This window comes from Aulonocara sp. 'chitande type north' Nkhata Bay, linkage group LG17, assembly GCF_057382095.1.
Source record: "Aulonocara sp. 'chitande type north' Nkhata Bay isolate Kocher_YH1m ecotype deep benthic linkage group LG17, A_spYH_male_GT1.1, whole genome shotgun sequence".
Classification (NCBI taxonomy): Eukaryota; Metazoa; Chordata; class Actinopteri; order Cichliformes; family Cichlidae; genus Aulonocara; species Aulonocara sp. 'chitande type north' Nkhata Bay.
In genome coordinates this window covers 35,832,427-35,848,784 of record NC_141360.1, presented here as the reverse complement: position 1 = coordinate 35,848,784, position 16,358 = coordinate 35,832,427, and the positions used below count along the sequence as shown (strand labels likewise).

Here is a 16,358-nt window from a genome sequence, read left to right as displayed (position 1 = left end):
CTGCAGACAGACTCATCTGTTCAGTCCAGAGTCGTCTCCCCGGATAGCAAATCACTCACAGCAGAGTGAATCCTGTGTATCTGTAGACACATGTGTGCATGTCTGCCGCTTGTCACATCTCTGAGCCGTCTCTCAGAGGCTGAGAGCAGAGCGCACATATCGTAAAGAGAAAAACAAGGAGAAGAATGTAGGTCGGTCTGTAAGCAACTGCCACTGTTATCACAACACACACTGACACAGAGGTGGGAGAGGGCCGGGTTCGGATAAGGAAGAGAAGAATGCGGTCAGAGAAAGGGAAAAAGGAAGACGGTTATCACTGCAGAAGAAAACAGCTGGGAAATCCTGCTACTTCCTGTTCTCATTTAAATGATTAATCAAACATGGACGCCTGGTGAATGTAAGCACGTTCTCTCGCTCTTGCCCTTCAGATGAGTATGTGGCCAGCCTGCATCTCCCAACATTTGATGCGCATCTTACAGAGCTGAGCGACGAGCAGGCCAAGTACCTGGGCTTAAACAAGAACGGGCCCTTTAAGCCAAATTACTATAGGTAAGCAAACACCTCAGCGCACTTGCACTGTTTTGAGTGGCTGACATATAATCCCGTAATTCAAATAATGATCCCGTGTGTATGTACTTGTTATTAAATTGACATAGTGTACCACACCCTCTTATTAAAGCTAAATCCTTTCAAAGACCCTGTTGAATACTGGTGGGTTTAGCTTTCTAATCAGCCTTTTCACCAAGCGACTTTAGGTCTGAATGTTAATGAGCTACAGCAGCCACCAGGTATCGCACCACTATAGCCATGCTTTGTTTTGAGCAAGAGGTTGGTTATCTTGGGAGATTAATACATGCAGGTGTTTTGTCTACCAGCTCCATATAGACTCAGAACCTAAACTTCTGTGTCGCGCTTACTGTTCAGGTCATGGTCCATTTCAACGTAAACACAAATTTGCAAGTAAAGAGCAGCGTCGCTGGACTGATGCTGTGCAGTAGTGATGTGTGATACGGTATCCGCCCAATGCGACGAAAATGCAGAGCCAGTATTCCTGATACAAAGTAAAGATACTGGTATTTTTGACTTATAATGGGATCTTATGTTGAGGATAGCTGTGTGACATTAATAAGAGATGAATCATCATCATGACTGAAACATTTTGTTCACTGGATCTGTCTGAAGGCATTTCTTCCTCCTCATTGTTTCTTTTGCTGCTCATTCCAGGAAGAAGCTGTTTCTGTTTTGTGATCTTTCATGTATTCAAATAAGTTGGTGGTGTTGCCAAAGTAGAGAATTTCCCTTCAACACGCATCACTGCTTGCAGTGTTTTCATTTACCGCCTACTAAATACAGCAGAGTAGGGAGGAGGGGGCGGAGCCAAGTGTGTTTGTATGGAGTGCATTGGGCTTATAGGAGACAAACAAAAGCATCACTCCTATCCTGGTAGTATTAGCCACTGCTAATACCAGCATTGCTGTGGACGCTATCACAATTTCAGTCGATCCCCCCAAACCCTAACAAGTAGGGCATGGCTAAACTGAAAGAGGAAAATTTAAAGTTGATCTGGATCCGTAATTGAATCCAGGATTATCTAGAAGGAATCTTTACCGTTGAAGGATAAAGTGGCATTTTGCATTTCCTCCCAAGATCAAACCGGAGAGCTTTTGTTTGTTAGGCAAATGTGCAAATTTCAACACTCACATCCCGTCACATCTTCACAAATGTATATCAAATTAAAAGAAGACAAAAAATATGGAGACGTCATTTTAAAGTTTTGAGGATAATAATCCAGATCAAGGGGTTCGATAAATGTAGTTTTGGTGCATGGATGCAGTCTCAGGCTGCTGTGGATGGACATTTGTTAAACCATTAGGTGAGGCCATGGTTACAGCAATGCCTGTCTGTCAGCCTGAAGGAGCTGCTTCACTCGACTCTCCTCGTCTGTGCAGAACTGTAATGAAAAGCATCAGATTAACAACAAAGTTTGGTTTTTAGATATATTTGGGTATATATTATCATTTAAATTTGCATTTGGTTTATCCAAAATGATTTTGATTTCTTCCTTTGACACCTGTACATCAGTTTAACCTGCTTGTTTCCGCCACAGTCAGTTCAGTTGCTCCGACAGCTGCTAACATGTATGTTCTTTGTTTTTAAGGTATTAGCCAAGTGTTGTGGGAAGAAGAACTCCGTGAATCATACAGACTGGTAGCGGAGGACAGGAGGGAGGACACAACAGCCAATACACCTGCTTTATATGTAAGGGAGAAGGGGGCGGAGCTCTGAACGAGCCTGCAGGGTGGGGGTGGGGAGGGGCGTGGCTTTCCCTGCTTATGGCAGTCGTTTTATTTATCCCCCGCCTGATAACAGTAATAATAACAATAATAACATTAACTACACCTCGGAGCTGCTCCTGCCATTCACCTCGAGCTAGCTCCCAAACCCCGTCTCCCGCTCACTCGTCATTTCATCATTTCCACCCGGTCCTCTTCAGACGCTCATTTGTATGTCGAGTCGTATGTAAACCTCCATCCTCCCTTCCACGTTGCCAGATCTTTTATCGTTTATCTGTTAAATATGAAATTACTGAAGCTAAAGATATATACTATATTAAAAAAAAATCTTGATTTAAAAAAAACAAAAAAACTGTGTGAATGAAGACCACCTTTGAAGATTTATCTTGTGTCGGACAATTTTTCCTGTCCCTTATTTTTGTCGTCTTTTCTTTTCTACTTGTGATTTTTTTTTTCTTCTCTTTTTTTGTGTATTATTGGGGTGGGACGGGTGGGGCTAGACTGAGGGTTTAGGCGGGGGTCTCAGGGTCCAATCATATCGTTTTATTTGATTGCGAATTGTCTGTTTTTAAGTTGTTTTTTTTTAGTACGCTCTTATGTCACTACGGGTCACCCTGTAGTTTTTCTTTCTTCCTTTGTTTTTTAAAACGTGACTGGAGGGTGACCCCCGCCAGCCCCTCACCCAAACACCTGTCACTCAAACCCACAGTGAAACCATCTCATTCGCTGCTCTTCTTTCTCACCCGCTGTAGCGACGCCAGTGTTGAAGTAATGAAAAGTATTTTTATTTGGTCCTTCACTTAAACAAGAATACTGTAGTAAAAGCATGGCAGGCTTTTGGATCATCACGAGGGTATACTGTGTATTTAGATGTTTATAAAGAAAAGATTTTTCTATCTTTCGTTTATTTCCTCTCCTCTAATATCATTGCAGTATAATGTTCTAATGATGCGTGTAATAAATATACTCGAACTCTCGTTTTAAATACTGTGAGAAAATATTTACAGAAATACCAAACAGCAGCCACCCTGGTACGTAAAGGAGCAGCTCACCTCAAAAATCAAATGTAGTTAGTTAGTTTGTTTGTTTTCTTTCAAATGTAGGTTGTAGCTTTGTTTGGATCTGCCTTCTCTTGAACGTCATGGAACTAAAATGCATTACCTTCTCTTCTAGTTCTTGGAGCATTAAAAAAAATCGATCTGAAACTAGGTAGCAGTATCACTTTCGCAAAATTATGCTCCGGCTATTCAAGATAAAGGAACAAAACTCCACCCAAATATTGTGAGCAGCTTCATGTAGGAACTGTTTCCTTCCTGCTGAATTACAACAACCCTCTCACTCATAACGCTTATTTTTGTGACAGGGTGTGAACACTAATGGGTGTCCCCCGTCCCCTGAGCTGTTTGTTTGGCTGATGTAGACAGAAGAAAGAAAATAGTTCCTACATGAAACCTCCAATAACAAGATGAGATTCTTACCCACACCCTGCTGGGCAGGCGGCGTAGACACCCAGGTTTGTGAATGTGATAACTCGAGAATGAAACGATGTATGATTTTTAACTTGATACCATAGTTGCATCTACTAGAAGGCCAACAGTATTTTTGAGTTACCGCTTTAAGCAAAACCCCACTTACGTCCATTATATTTAAGAGAAGGCAGACGCCTCTACAGCATACATCTCTATCTGTGCAGTGTACATTGTGGATAAAATAACACTAAATGCCAGGAAAATCTATTTAATAAATGACTGTGAGGTGAGCTGTCCCATTAAGCAGATTTCTTCTGTCAGGTCCTCAGTAAAACACATGGTGCTGTTAAGAATTACTGTATTTGCCATAATCAGATGACACAACTCTTTGGTACTCACAGATGAGTTGAGCTTACAAATGAAAGACGGCACGCACACGACATCTCTGACGTGCACTAGCCTTTCAGGTCCATTTCCGCCTTTTCTCCCACCCGGAAGGCGCTTTCTTTCTTTGTCTGTCTTTCTTATGGCTGTAATGAGCTGCACAGTCGCCATCCACTGCAGCTCGTCCCCAGCTGAGCTGACATTTGAAATTAGAAAAGCCCTGACAGTGATTTCACCTGAAGTGTACCCCGCTGCCACACCGGCTCTGCACCTGAACCGATCACAATCTCTTCTGGCGTGCTGCGAGACGCCGCCAGCTCTGCTTTCACACACTAGGATCAAACGCACACAGAGTGGCTCATTACCCAAGTCTGAAAGTTTACTGTATCGTACTAGATATGAAAGGTAACAGTAAAAGTTTTATTTTTTGAAAAGGTGGGAGTGGCACAAAAAAACTTTGTTTACCAGTTGAATAAGTATGCTTTTGCAGGTCAGTTTAATCAAGTAGTTCAGGATTTATTTTGAAGGGTTCCTGAGAGGGCTTGTACTACCTATTTGACAAGGTTTCACGCATCTGTTGAAATTTTGGTCAAATAAATAAATAAAACTGTTCCTTTTTTGTTTTAGGCAAAAATAAGAACAATATGGGAACCCTTTAGTCAAACTCCTATACTGAGTCCCTTTCATCCGTCTCTTCATGTTGTTGACTGCTTGTCTGTAGTACTTAAACCTTTTGTCTTAAGTCTTTTTTCTTCCTTTTGTGCGCGCGTGTGTGAACGAGCGTGATGACGACGACGACGGTGCACATCTAAATGTCTCTCTGTATTTGTAAGCATCCTTTCTGTTTTGTAGGCCATAGTTGCTTTGTTACCAGCTGCCTCAGGATCCTAGCCTGTGTGTTAGGGGTGGAGAAACCGTTTTGTTTTTCCGTCAGCGCTCTGCTGACCGGGTAGGCGGGGGAAGACACCAGCATCATAGATGTATATACATACTATATGCAGATATGACAACCTTTAAAAGTATAGGAAGGTAAAAGAAGAATTGACACCTGTATTTATTGTTGTAAATCCTCATACTGTTCAAACTGACAAAAATTCAACATGTTTTAAGTTGTCTAATAAAGAAAAAATAAACCCTATGTTTAAATATTGCAAGTGATAATGTTAGATGATGAGCAATAATGACAAAATTCTGTAATCTGAATGAATAAAAAAATGGGGAAAAAAAGTTATTCCTTTGTGTGCTGCTTTATTTCTGCTACATTTAATACACAGTCACCCAGTGTGTTCACATACAGAGGGTTTTTTTTATGTCGCAGCCTGTGTTGTGTCATCGTGGATTGGTTTCTAGTTGTATTTATGTGCCGTGGAAGAAGAAGACGCATGCAGCTGCTGAGGTCTGTCACAGCCACAGTGAGCTCATCTGAGCCAGCAGCAGTCAGACGGGGACATCTCTGACATCAGCTGAGCCGAGCTGGCTCTGAGCCTCTATTTATTCTAGAAACATTAGTCAAGTTTATGTGAGCAGATTACTTTAAATAGAATCGTATTGTATGTGTGTTACACTATAATCCAGTTACATTCTATTTCAGCTTGTTTCTTTTGAAGCATTTAAAATGAGGTTTGGTTTGGGTGCTACAACAGTAATGTGTAAGCTTAGTTTCTTATATGAAGTGTCACTGTGACAAATTGCAGTGTTTAAGGTGGAGGGAGAGGGTGGCCTGAAGTGGGCACAGCAGTGGAGCCAGACGGGTTTTATCAAGGTCACCAGACTGCCACCATTAATTTCACAGGGGTGGCTCTGAAACTCACTGCTTCTTACTACACTGCATTCATGCCAGTGTAATACACAATGAGGACTCATTATTAACATTTATTTAACCAACTATTTCCCAACCAGAGAATAGACATCAGTAGTTGCCAACTGGTCTCTAGGTTTGTTCACTGGAGCCTTATTCACGTAACCCTACAGCAAACAACTTAATGTTACATCTGTCATGTGAATAGATCCACCACTGTTGTCTGCTGCCATCTTTTACATACAGTCTGTAGTCAGGCCTTTTGAAGCTGCCTTGACCCACCTTTAAGAGAAATTAACCCTGATGATACCATTGGAATAGTTTTTAGACCAAACCTGAGCTGTGGCCTGGAATTTATAACAGAAAATAGGAAACCTCGTCCTTGCAAAAACTGTCTGTAGGTACTTTGCAGTTTGTCTGCTACCATGAAACTAAACAGTTAATGTTTTTGATAAATCCAATTTGCCTTCCTAAAAAAAAATCGTCCATCAACTGAAATCACATAAAATTCTGAAAGTGAGTACTTGAGTTACATTTAGACTAGAGTTCTAGAGTTCCTCACATCACTGTGTTTTTGTAGCTCCTGTGTTGTGTCTGCTGATCTTGGCCTGCGATGGATTTAACCACCAGTAAATTACTATTTAACCTTGAACTCTCTCACCTCCCCCACTGCCCTAGGCCATGTGGCACAAGCCTGCTCTGAACTGTTCACTCCAATCATGTCATCTTAAGTGGTTTTTCCACAGTCAGGGGGCTGTGTGTGTTTCAGTCTGCAGGACAATCCCCTCACAGCCACACATCAATAATTCACAGGGGAAAGTGACAGGAGGTGAAATGACAAATGAAGATGCACACACGTGAAGTGATCTGCGACAGTGACATCACGGCTGACGGCAGACTGTGTGGCAGCTCAGCAAAGGGGATGCAGCAGTTATTTTTATAAGATGTAGGTGCTTCTAATACTTTGAGCCATTCAACCTCCACTTTAGTACACTGACATCGTTTTGGTTCCATGTGTCAGCTGATGCGACTCTATTTAACTCCGCCCTCTCGGTTCGAGCAGGGACAGCGAATCAAACATATCGGGAGGGGGGGGAGTCGCAACAGCAGCAGAAGGAGGAGGAGGAGATCCTCAACTTGGCTCTCCGGAGTCGGTCCCCCCCTCCTGACGCGGTGCAGTCTTGAGCTGTCCACCGGATCGGTATGCACTATCCGCGGAGGAGGAAGTGAGCCGAGCCGACCGTGAAAGATGCAGACGGAGGACATGGAGGTACCTATCATTAATAACCTTAACGATAACGGCGACAGACAGAGGCCGAAAGGGAAAGATGTGTTCAAGGATCAGCAGAAGGAGTCAGAGGTAAATTCAAGTACAGCACAGCGGGCTCCCACAGCTCCTGGTACAGGAGCGCACTGGACGGCTGTGTGTGCGTACGTGTGTGTATGTGTGTGTTGTTGCTGGGAAGCTTTCAGATCAGCTGAATGTCCTTTCCATGCAGCGAGTCGTCTTTGCTCCAGAGCATGCATGCGGGCAGACGGCGAGGTGTTATTTTGGCAGCGGCTCCTATAAATAACCCAGCGGTAATCCTACAGCGGTGCTCAGCGTGGGGGACTGCAGGTGGTGAAATGTGACTGCTGCTCCCAGGACCACCGAACGTAACTGCATATCATATTTATGTCCTCGTGGTGTCCTTATGGCATCTGGAGTGCATCCTCCATTTAATCAATCAGAGAATCGGATCGGTTTTTGGCAGTCCGCCTGCTCCTCAGATGAGCATTTATTGGTTTTATTTGGTATCTTTGTGAAAGGAGGGATTTGGTTTAGTACGCTTTCTTGGAAACTGAAATAAAAGTGGCTGCCAGACAATAAAACATGTGCAAATTTAAAATCTTTGAGGTTTGAACTACAGTATGAGTGATATACTGGTGGCACAATAATAAGCCGATGCTGGCCTGTTATAAATTTAGAATTGTTTGGGGCGCGTCAGAGACCTAATTTGGATGCTACAGTCCCACTAAATGTACAGTTGTTTCCAGTCCCATACATATCACCAGCAGGTGCCCTCCTCTGCCTTCTAGCTAGCTCTGGAGGCTGTTATCGTCTATTGTAAACTGATAAAAACAGAGAGGCACAAATGATGAAAATATGTAGTCAGCGTAAACGTTGTGAGTTAGAAAGTTTAAATTTGTAATGCGTTTTATATAAATGAGATTGTATTTTAACTCAAAGTGAATCAAGAAATTATCTCCCTAGACTATTAGACCATAATTGCCTTCTGAATTATTGCTACACGTCAGGGTGGATCAATGCTTTCATGTCATTTGCACCAAATATCGATCCTGTTGCAAATCGAGACTCATCCAACCAGGCAATGTTTGTTTTTTTCCAATCTTCTGCCTGATTTTAGTGAGCTTGTGCAAATTGTACCCTCAGTTTCCTCTTCTTAACCGGAAGGAGTGGGACCCATTGTGCTCTTCTGCTGCTTCAGCAGCAAAGATGCTCTCCTGCACATATTGGTTGTAACAAGTGATCATTTGAGCTACCGTTGCCTTCCTTTCAGCTTGAAGCAGTCTTGCCATCGGAGAAATCCCAGTAGATTATCACCTTTCTTCCCCCATTCTGATGCTCAGTTTTTTTTTTGTTTTTGTTTTTTTTTACATCATTGCAGTATCCTTTTTTTGATTAAAAAAGACTGAGGCGGTCCCATAGGTCCGGTGTATAAGCATATTTTCTGTGGTTTAAAGAGTGTTTAGAGCCACCGTAGACGCTTATGGGAGTCACCTTCTGTAATATGGACCTGTAAGCTGTAATCTCCTCCGCTATTTCTAAACTTGACTGGCGAGGCTTGTTGTTAAGGCTCCCTCAGTGCTCGGCAGCTATAATTCATCCTCCTCATGAAAAAATTACTAGATGATGGGCTTCATTGGTGGGGTTACTCGGTCCAGATACATAAGAGATGTTACTCAGAGTGCGTTGAAGCCGAAACCATTCAGAGTGCTTTGAAAGAGGACGCTGAATGTTTTTTGGGGGAACTAGAGCATATTCATCATACGGTCAATGGATAGGGGGTTGGGGGTGAATGAATGAGGTTCCCTGGCCTCTACAGTTGAACCAGGAATCTCAAACCTTACTCAGTCGTGTACGTGACTGTTTGTCTTTCTTGCTGGCTGGAGTGGTCATCGGTTGTCCATGTTGGCATATGTTGGTAGAAGAGGGGGCGTTCAGCCTTGACACTGCGCCCGGTGTTTGCACGCTGATGCGGTGTAGAGCGTGCAAACACAGGAGCCGTGCCAGTTCAGTTTGGAGCCGGGGCAATTTTGGTTATCAGCTGGTGGCAAAGAGAAGAGGAATGGTAAACGAGAGTGAATGGGGGAAAAATGAAGGAGTGGAAGAGAGAGACTGGGTAATTGTAAGGAGAAATGGAAGAGTAGCAGCAGACGAAGAAGAGAGAGGAGAGGCATGAGAATTAAAGAGAAACATAAAGAGACGTGTCATTTCAGTTTGGGCAGAGGAGTTAACTTCAGTTTCAGGGATGCCAATGGAGGACTGAGGGACTAAGAGACTCAGTAATATAATCTATTTAAGTAATTTATCAAGGCTAATTAAGCCTAAGTGAAAGTGTTAAAGGCCTTGAAAACAAGTCGCCTCAATCACTTTTACTTTCAGGAGTGGGCTCTTGCATGGTCACACAATTTTCAGTGTAAGCTAAACAGTTTGGGTTGTTCTTGAATTTTTGTATAGTCTTCTGCATAAAACTAATCGACTAAGAAAACTAGTAATCCTTGGAATTTTATGCATTGTTTAATTATTAATGATGAATAATGTTAATAAAGGATGGTTTTGTAATAGCTGTAATATTATAGTAGCTACTAATCAGATGAAGTTCACTTGATAAAAGTTGCCTGACAAAATTGTTTGTTCTGAAACATGTGTTTGTAATGCATGAAGTTAAAGAGAAGACCAAAAATAAGAACAAGTCCAAAGTAGGAATGTCACACTATCAGAAATGTTGTTATTGGTACTGGTACCAGCATTACTTACCTTAAAGCTATAAGTTAGATTTAGAGCCTAATAGACATGGGAGTTTTAAGACGAATACCATGCCGATAATTGACGAAAATTCGATATTTCGGCCAATGTTTTTTTTCTGCTTTCAGACACAAAAAACATAAACATACTTCTCTAATATTTGTTATGTGCATTTATTTATAAGTCTTTGGATTCTTTAATTATCTTGGACCTTAAAAAACAATGATTTCATTGTCAAAGATTACTCCTTTACCTTCCAAACATATGTTTGAAATAGGGAAGCTGCCCCCTGGTGGAAAAAATGTGCAACAGCAACACTCAAAACATGGTTTAAAGGCATTTCTCCCATCTATTCTTTACTTTTGGCCGAGCTCTAGTTAGGGTCTTGTGATGACACTAATTTCTGTCCTCTGCTCTCCTGGGCTTTCTGTTGTGTATGTTTTATCATGTGGGCTTGTCTGTGTGTAAAGCCCTTTCTCACATACACTAACCAGAGTGTGGTAATGTGAAGACATTAATACTCAAGGTGTAGATGACTCTGTAAATTACCGTGAGTGCCGTAATTCCTCCCCGGCAAGTGTTAATCCGTCTAAAATGACGATATGGCTCGTTTTCATAACTGTCCCTGGAAAATAAAACCCTTACCACTGTCACCAACATCCCCCTAGCTTTGGTTCACCCGCCCCCTTCAAAAACAGACAGCCAAGGATAAACACTGCAGAGCCTCCCTTCTGCTGCTTTAAGGGTCACGATAAGCATTTTCCTTCAATCATTCTGACTCCCAAGTGGTTTTCATTTCCTGGTTTACAAGTGCAGTAATGACATCAAATTGTGTTGCTCAGGCTCTCGGTCATAAACAAACTGCCATCTGATGTCCTGCATATTCTACTTCCTGCTGACTTGGTTGCAGCAGGTATTTATAGGAGACATGGCAGCACACAGTTATTTAACCAGGATGCCTGACTCAGAGAGCAGATCCTTATTTACAGTCCTGGACCGGTCCCCAGGGCGGTTTGCACAGGGTTAAACACGGCTCACACCCTTAGCCTGAAGCTAAGTGCTGCCAGGAGCGTTTCTTAATTCTCATTAGCATAACATGAATCTTTTATAATCCCTGTAGAGAAATTTCGCTTCACGTTATTATCAAGCACAACCCTTTCACCACTTTGTTCCTACCCTTACAAGGTTTTAAAAGCCTCTCTGTATGGCTGCATGCTACTTATTGTGCAGTGTGTCTTGGTGCAAGTTAGTAAGGTGTCATTATGTGTACTGTGCATCCTGTTTCCCTGCAAATGAATTTGTTTCAAAAGGACAGTGACTGCAGGCCTTTCTGCGAGCTTATCTGCCCATCTCCCTCTGTTGTGTGCGTGCGATTACATGCTTACCCTCCCAACTTTGGTTTTACTTGTTTAGATGTTGAGAAAGGCTTCATAAAATGCATTCATAATTTATTAGGTCTGTCTTGGTCATTAAGCTAGCTAGACAAAAGAGTCTGAGGCTGCTGGGAGTGTTGTTAGTTTGGCGAGATCTCGGACAAAGTTACATTTTTCAGTTGTCTTGCCCTAAGGTTACGCTCTAAATATGACTGTGTGTGTGCGCGGGTGCGTGGATGACATACTGTTCACACGCTCACAGATTCTGAGTGTTGCGATTGCGTGAAACATAGAAAATGTGTGCAGCCTGTCTCGTGGGTATTTGTAAATCACAGGGTGAGGCTAATGTCAGAGCTTAGAGAGACCTTTTCCTGGATACAGTGGATAATCTGCTTTGATATGGGGGTGGGGGCATGTTGACTCCTGTGCCTTCTCTTTCCTCTTGTTCTGGTGCTGGCTAGGGAAAGCCTTCTCTGACTGTTCAATTAGGCTGATTAAAGCAGTAGCTGTGTGCGTCCATAGAGAGCACCTGTAACCATGAGTGAGTGGCTCTGCGTAAGAGGATCTCAGAGGAAAGATGTAAATGACTAATCAGCACTGCCTGAAAAAACAGCCACCAGTAAAAAGCCATGGTGTGTGTGTGTGTGTGTGTGTGGGTGATGTGTGTATGGATGTGACTGCAAACAGAGTACATAGTAATTGTAGGTGTTGGGATATGTAAATATCCCACAGTATGTTTTTTGCATCTATTTCAATGTCTGTGGGCGTTTGGGGAAACTGTGATTAACTGAATTCAGCTACATTATGTGTGCTAATGTGTGTTTTGCTCTTGCAGAGCTCCATGGAGTCTCCAAACCTGGAGTTTGAGTACGGAGACACGGACACACTGACTGCAGAGCTCTCTGGTAAGACCACAGACCGTCATCCGTTGGCTTTGGACTTTGTATTCGAAGCCTCAGAATTACCATTTTGACCACCGCTGCGCTTTTGTGGCCGTATTTGAATGACAGGTGCGAAGTTTCACCCATCAAAAATGGAGCACAGCCATCTGGATGGTCAGTACCACACAGCGGGCCATATTACTCGTCAAACGATTCCAATAAAATTACTTTAACAGCCACCAAAAGCGAAAACACGATGCAGGTGCAGATCAGCGACTCGATTGACAATCTGTGTTGGGACACCTGTCAGTCGAAAAGCTGCCAGAGCAGACTTACAGTCATGTGAAAAAGGAACATTTTCACAGGGCTCGATGCAGTGCTGTGCATCTAGTCTGTGCATAATAAATATTCTCCATTGGGGAGGAATTTTGGCTCACTCTTCTTTACACCGTTGCTTCTGTTGATTAAGAGTCACTGACGTTCATTTATACAAAGCTCTCTTAGGGTCCCACTGCAGCATTTCAGTCGAATTGAGGTTTTGACTGGGCCACTGCAGTCATTCTTTGATTCTTTTCTTTTCTTTTTCAGCCTTTCCCTTTGTAGATTTGCTGGATTGTTTTGGAACATTATCCTGCTGTATCTCTCAGTTTTAGCCAAGCTTTAGCTGTCAGACAGATAGCCTCACATTTGACTCAGATATGGACTCAAATGTGAAGGCCATTTGAGTACAGTTATGTTTAGAATACAAGTTTGAGATGATCTGAGCTTTGTGACATGGCGCAGAACATCAGAACATGGCTAAACAATATTGGAGTAGGCTTTCACATTTAAAAGATACTTTGTCGGTACTAAGAGATCCAAGATATGCCAAGAAAATATCCCCCAATTTTTAAGCCCAAACCAACCTATACAGAGGACTTTGCGGTTGATCTGTCTGCAAGGTACCCAGGTCCTGTGGCTGCAAAACAAACCCAAATCATCACCCCTTCACCACCATGCTTTATAGTTGGTATCAGATGTTTACCCTAATATGCTGCGTGTGCTTTCCATCAAACATGGTGCTGTGTCTATTACAGTCAAATGTCACCTCAAACACTTTATGTTGTAAGGCAAACACCCTACAATGATACAGAGAAAACCCCAGCCGTGAGACAACCCCCTCTGAGTAAGTACTTTGGTGACAGTGGGAAGGTAAAACTCCCTTTTAACAGGAAGAAACTTACAGCAGAACCAGGATCAGGGAGGGGCAGCTGTCAGCTGTAACCGATTTGTTCAGATGCAACTTTGCAAATCTAGTGTTGAATAGCAGGACCTGGCTGCTTCTTTTTCTCCTAATTCTTATGGAAGCAGTGAGTGTGGACTGTATAGACTGCTGTGAAAACTTTCTCATGACTGCAGATCAAAGATCTATGTCTGCTTGTTATGCATGACAGAGCTCTTCGCCCACAGAATTCCTACGGTGACACCCCTGTTTCTACTTAGCATAGGAACGAGAATGTGCCATTGATTTGAAAAATAAATCAAACATCCACATTCCTCAGGATCCTTTCAGCTGTTTTATGTTACACATGCAAACAAAGAGAGTTGGCGAGAACAGCGATGAAGGCGCAGAACAAAAATCTTTTGGTGCGTGCTGGTATTTTTTTTTTTTTTTTTTGCCACGCACAGAAAAAATGACTAACACTAATCATTAACACTGATTATTCATTCAGAACCGCAGCATCTGTGTAAGGTGGTGACAGCCTGTACTTGACTTGGAGCTTGGTTAATAATGTTCCTTTCAGGGCCGAGTACAAAAAGATTATTTAGAGAGCATATTATTTATTTTCTCCGATCCGGCTGGTGTGCTGAGAGAAACGTTGAATAAGTGTGTCGATTTGAAGTCAGAATGATGGTCCACCTGGTAGATGGCAAACGGCAGCTGATTTGCCAAAAAGGTTAGTCACACACAAACGGGCAAGACAGTCACCGCGGCTTTCTGCCGACAGCTCCTCGGGGTAAGGGAATGACGACTGCTCCGAGAACAGGAGGAGACGCGTGACGGATCTTTAGACTGCGCATGAAACAAACCAAGGAGGACAGCTGCTCAAAGCATCAGAGCATATAATAAACATCATACGGTTACAATAATGTGAATGTGAAGGGGATGCATACATACAAACCTGAATTTTCATTATTATATTATAACTTATGGCAGAAAATAATTCATCTCCTTAATTATATGCAGCATTTACAGTTTGTCATGTGCATGTGTGCTTTTTGTGTTGTGCGTAGTGGGCTGCAAAGTCGTCCTATTTCATTCTCCTGCTGGTCTTGATGTAGGTGTCTTATTATAAGTGTCGCTATAATATTGAAAGGCCCTTAAGCTCTGTAAAAATCTGGGATTTCCGAGTTAAATTTGTTGTTTTTCGCTGTAGATGGAGGTCTATCTGTGTCTTGACCTCACCCGTCGAGCGTGGGCGGACGGATATTTTGCCAATTCATAATCTCTTTGGCTTTTAGTAGATTGCGGAATACGTTTTCTTTGCACTGCATTGTTATTTGGGTTATTTTAATCGGTGTTTGCACAGCACTGTTGTTGTGAGGCTTAGCTCTTGGTTTTGCAGGGCTTTGGAATGAAGGTTGTTTAGAGAGATAGATGCAGAGTGATTTTAAGAAAAAATCAGAATTTTTGCATGCTTGTTAGTGGATCTGCATTCTTATTTACATGCATACAGCTGTGGTTACAGAGTATGTGCTACTTTATTAGTTACACCTTGCCAGTACTGAGTTGGACCCCTTTTATCCTTCAGAATGGACTTAATTCTTAGTGGCATCAATTCAACAAGATGTTGCACTTTCACCACCACATCCTCACTGTGCTCTTTTCTATTGAGTGACATTTAAATGCCCACACCGCCATCACCACAAGCCTGAACCATTGACATAAGGCATGATGGATCCTATCAGATTGTTCATGACAAATTTTGACTCTACATCCAAATATCGTAGTAGAATTTGAGTGTTTTTTCAGTCTTCTGTTGTCCAATATTGTTGAGCCTATGGTAATTTTAGTGTCTTCTTAGATGAAAGGAGTGACACCTGGTATGGTCTCCTGCTGTAGCTCATCTGCTTCAAGGTTCCATGTGTTCAGAGATGCTCTTCTGCATACTTTGTATTGATTGATTATCTGAGTCACTGTTGCTTTCCTATCAGTTCAAAACAGTCTGACATTCCTCCTCTGACCTCTTGCATCAACAATGCATTTTCTTCCAGAGAACAGCCGCTCACTGGATATTTTCTCTTTTTCAAGCCAATCTCTGTAAACCCTAGAGATGGTTGTGTGTGAAAATCCCATTAGATCAGCAGTTTCTGAAATACTCAGACCAGCTCATCATCCACATTCAAAGTCACTTAAATCACCTTTCTTCCCCGTTCTGATGCTCAGATTGTACATCCACAGTCATCCAGGCTGTGTGTAATTCATTAAGTTGCTGCCCTGTGATTGACTGATGTTTGGTGTTTGGTGGTGGGTCTACCTTGGGACTAACAGATTCCTACCACGTAAAAGTGCAGTGTCTGTTGGACTCTCATTCAGATCCATCCCTAGCTCTTTACAAACCTGTCAGACGCACGTCTCTGGGTGTGACTGTACTGGTCTATAATGGAGGGACATCTTATCATCACGTTTATTTATATGTACATTATATGAAGCCGGAAATGAATTCAGACTTATGATAAACACGTCTTCAATTAATTCTTTGTCTCCAATGTTAACAGTAAATACATTTATTTCGTTAGAGCTTATACAAGTCTGCAGACTCAAAAAACTTCTGAAAATCAGTAAAATGTGAATTTCTTTTCTATCAAGGAAATCTAGGACTCTTGGGATACTACGGAATAATTCATCTGGACAACTGCTGACTGAAATACCACAGCATGGTTTGATTTATCCAAGCCTTTTGGAGCAGATGCTACAAAAACATCCCAATTGCATTACAATATTGAACAGCTTCAACACTGCACAATGCAGTTTGGGGAGTGCTGGATTTGAGCATTTCATTTTTAGCCCTTAACTTTAAAAGCCTGACGGGGTACTGTCGTCAGTTCACCGGGCCGGCAGCATGGACGCACCCAAGTTTGTGAATGT

At 42.3% G+C, this 16,358-nt stretch overlaps 2 protein-coding genes across 7 annotated transcripts in view; both read left to right on the top strand.

Annotated features, from left to right (window-relative positions):
* The window catches only part of ahcyl2b (adenosylhomocysteinase like 2b), a 49,315-nt gene extending 47,020 nt beyond the window's left edge, over nt 1-2,295 (top strand). For 3 of the 4 annotated variants that reach the window (XM_086270376.1, XM_086270378.1, XM_086270379.1), the window contains exons 16-17: nt 429-549; nt 2,159-2,295. In XM_086270376.1, coding sequence (XP_086126502.1) covers nt 429-549; nt 2,159-2,165 — 128 coding nt within the window. In that variant the 3' untranslated portion in view covers nt 2,166-2,295. Of the gene's footprint in view, nt 1-428; nt 554-2,158 lie in introns of those variants that run through there. The other variant, XM_086270377.1, reaches the window with a different exon arrangement.
* Nucleotides 2,296-7,003: 4,708 nt separating this feature from the next.
* The window catches only part of strip2 (striatin interacting protein 2), a 31,445-nt gene continuing 22,090 nt past the window's right edge, over nt 7,004-16,358 (top strand). The window contains exons 1-2 of one of the 3 annotated variants that reach the window (XM_086268331.1): nt 7,004-7,215; nt 12,184-12,253. In XM_086268331.1, the coding sequence (XP_086124457.1) occupies nt 7,195-7,215; nt 12,184-12,253 (91 nt within the window). In that variant the 5' untranslated portion in view covers nt 7,004-7,194. Of the gene's footprint in view, nt 7,306-12,183; nt 12,254-16,358 lie in introns of all 3 variants that reach the window. The other 2 variants (XM_086268329.1, XM_086268330.1) reach the window with 2 other exon arrangements.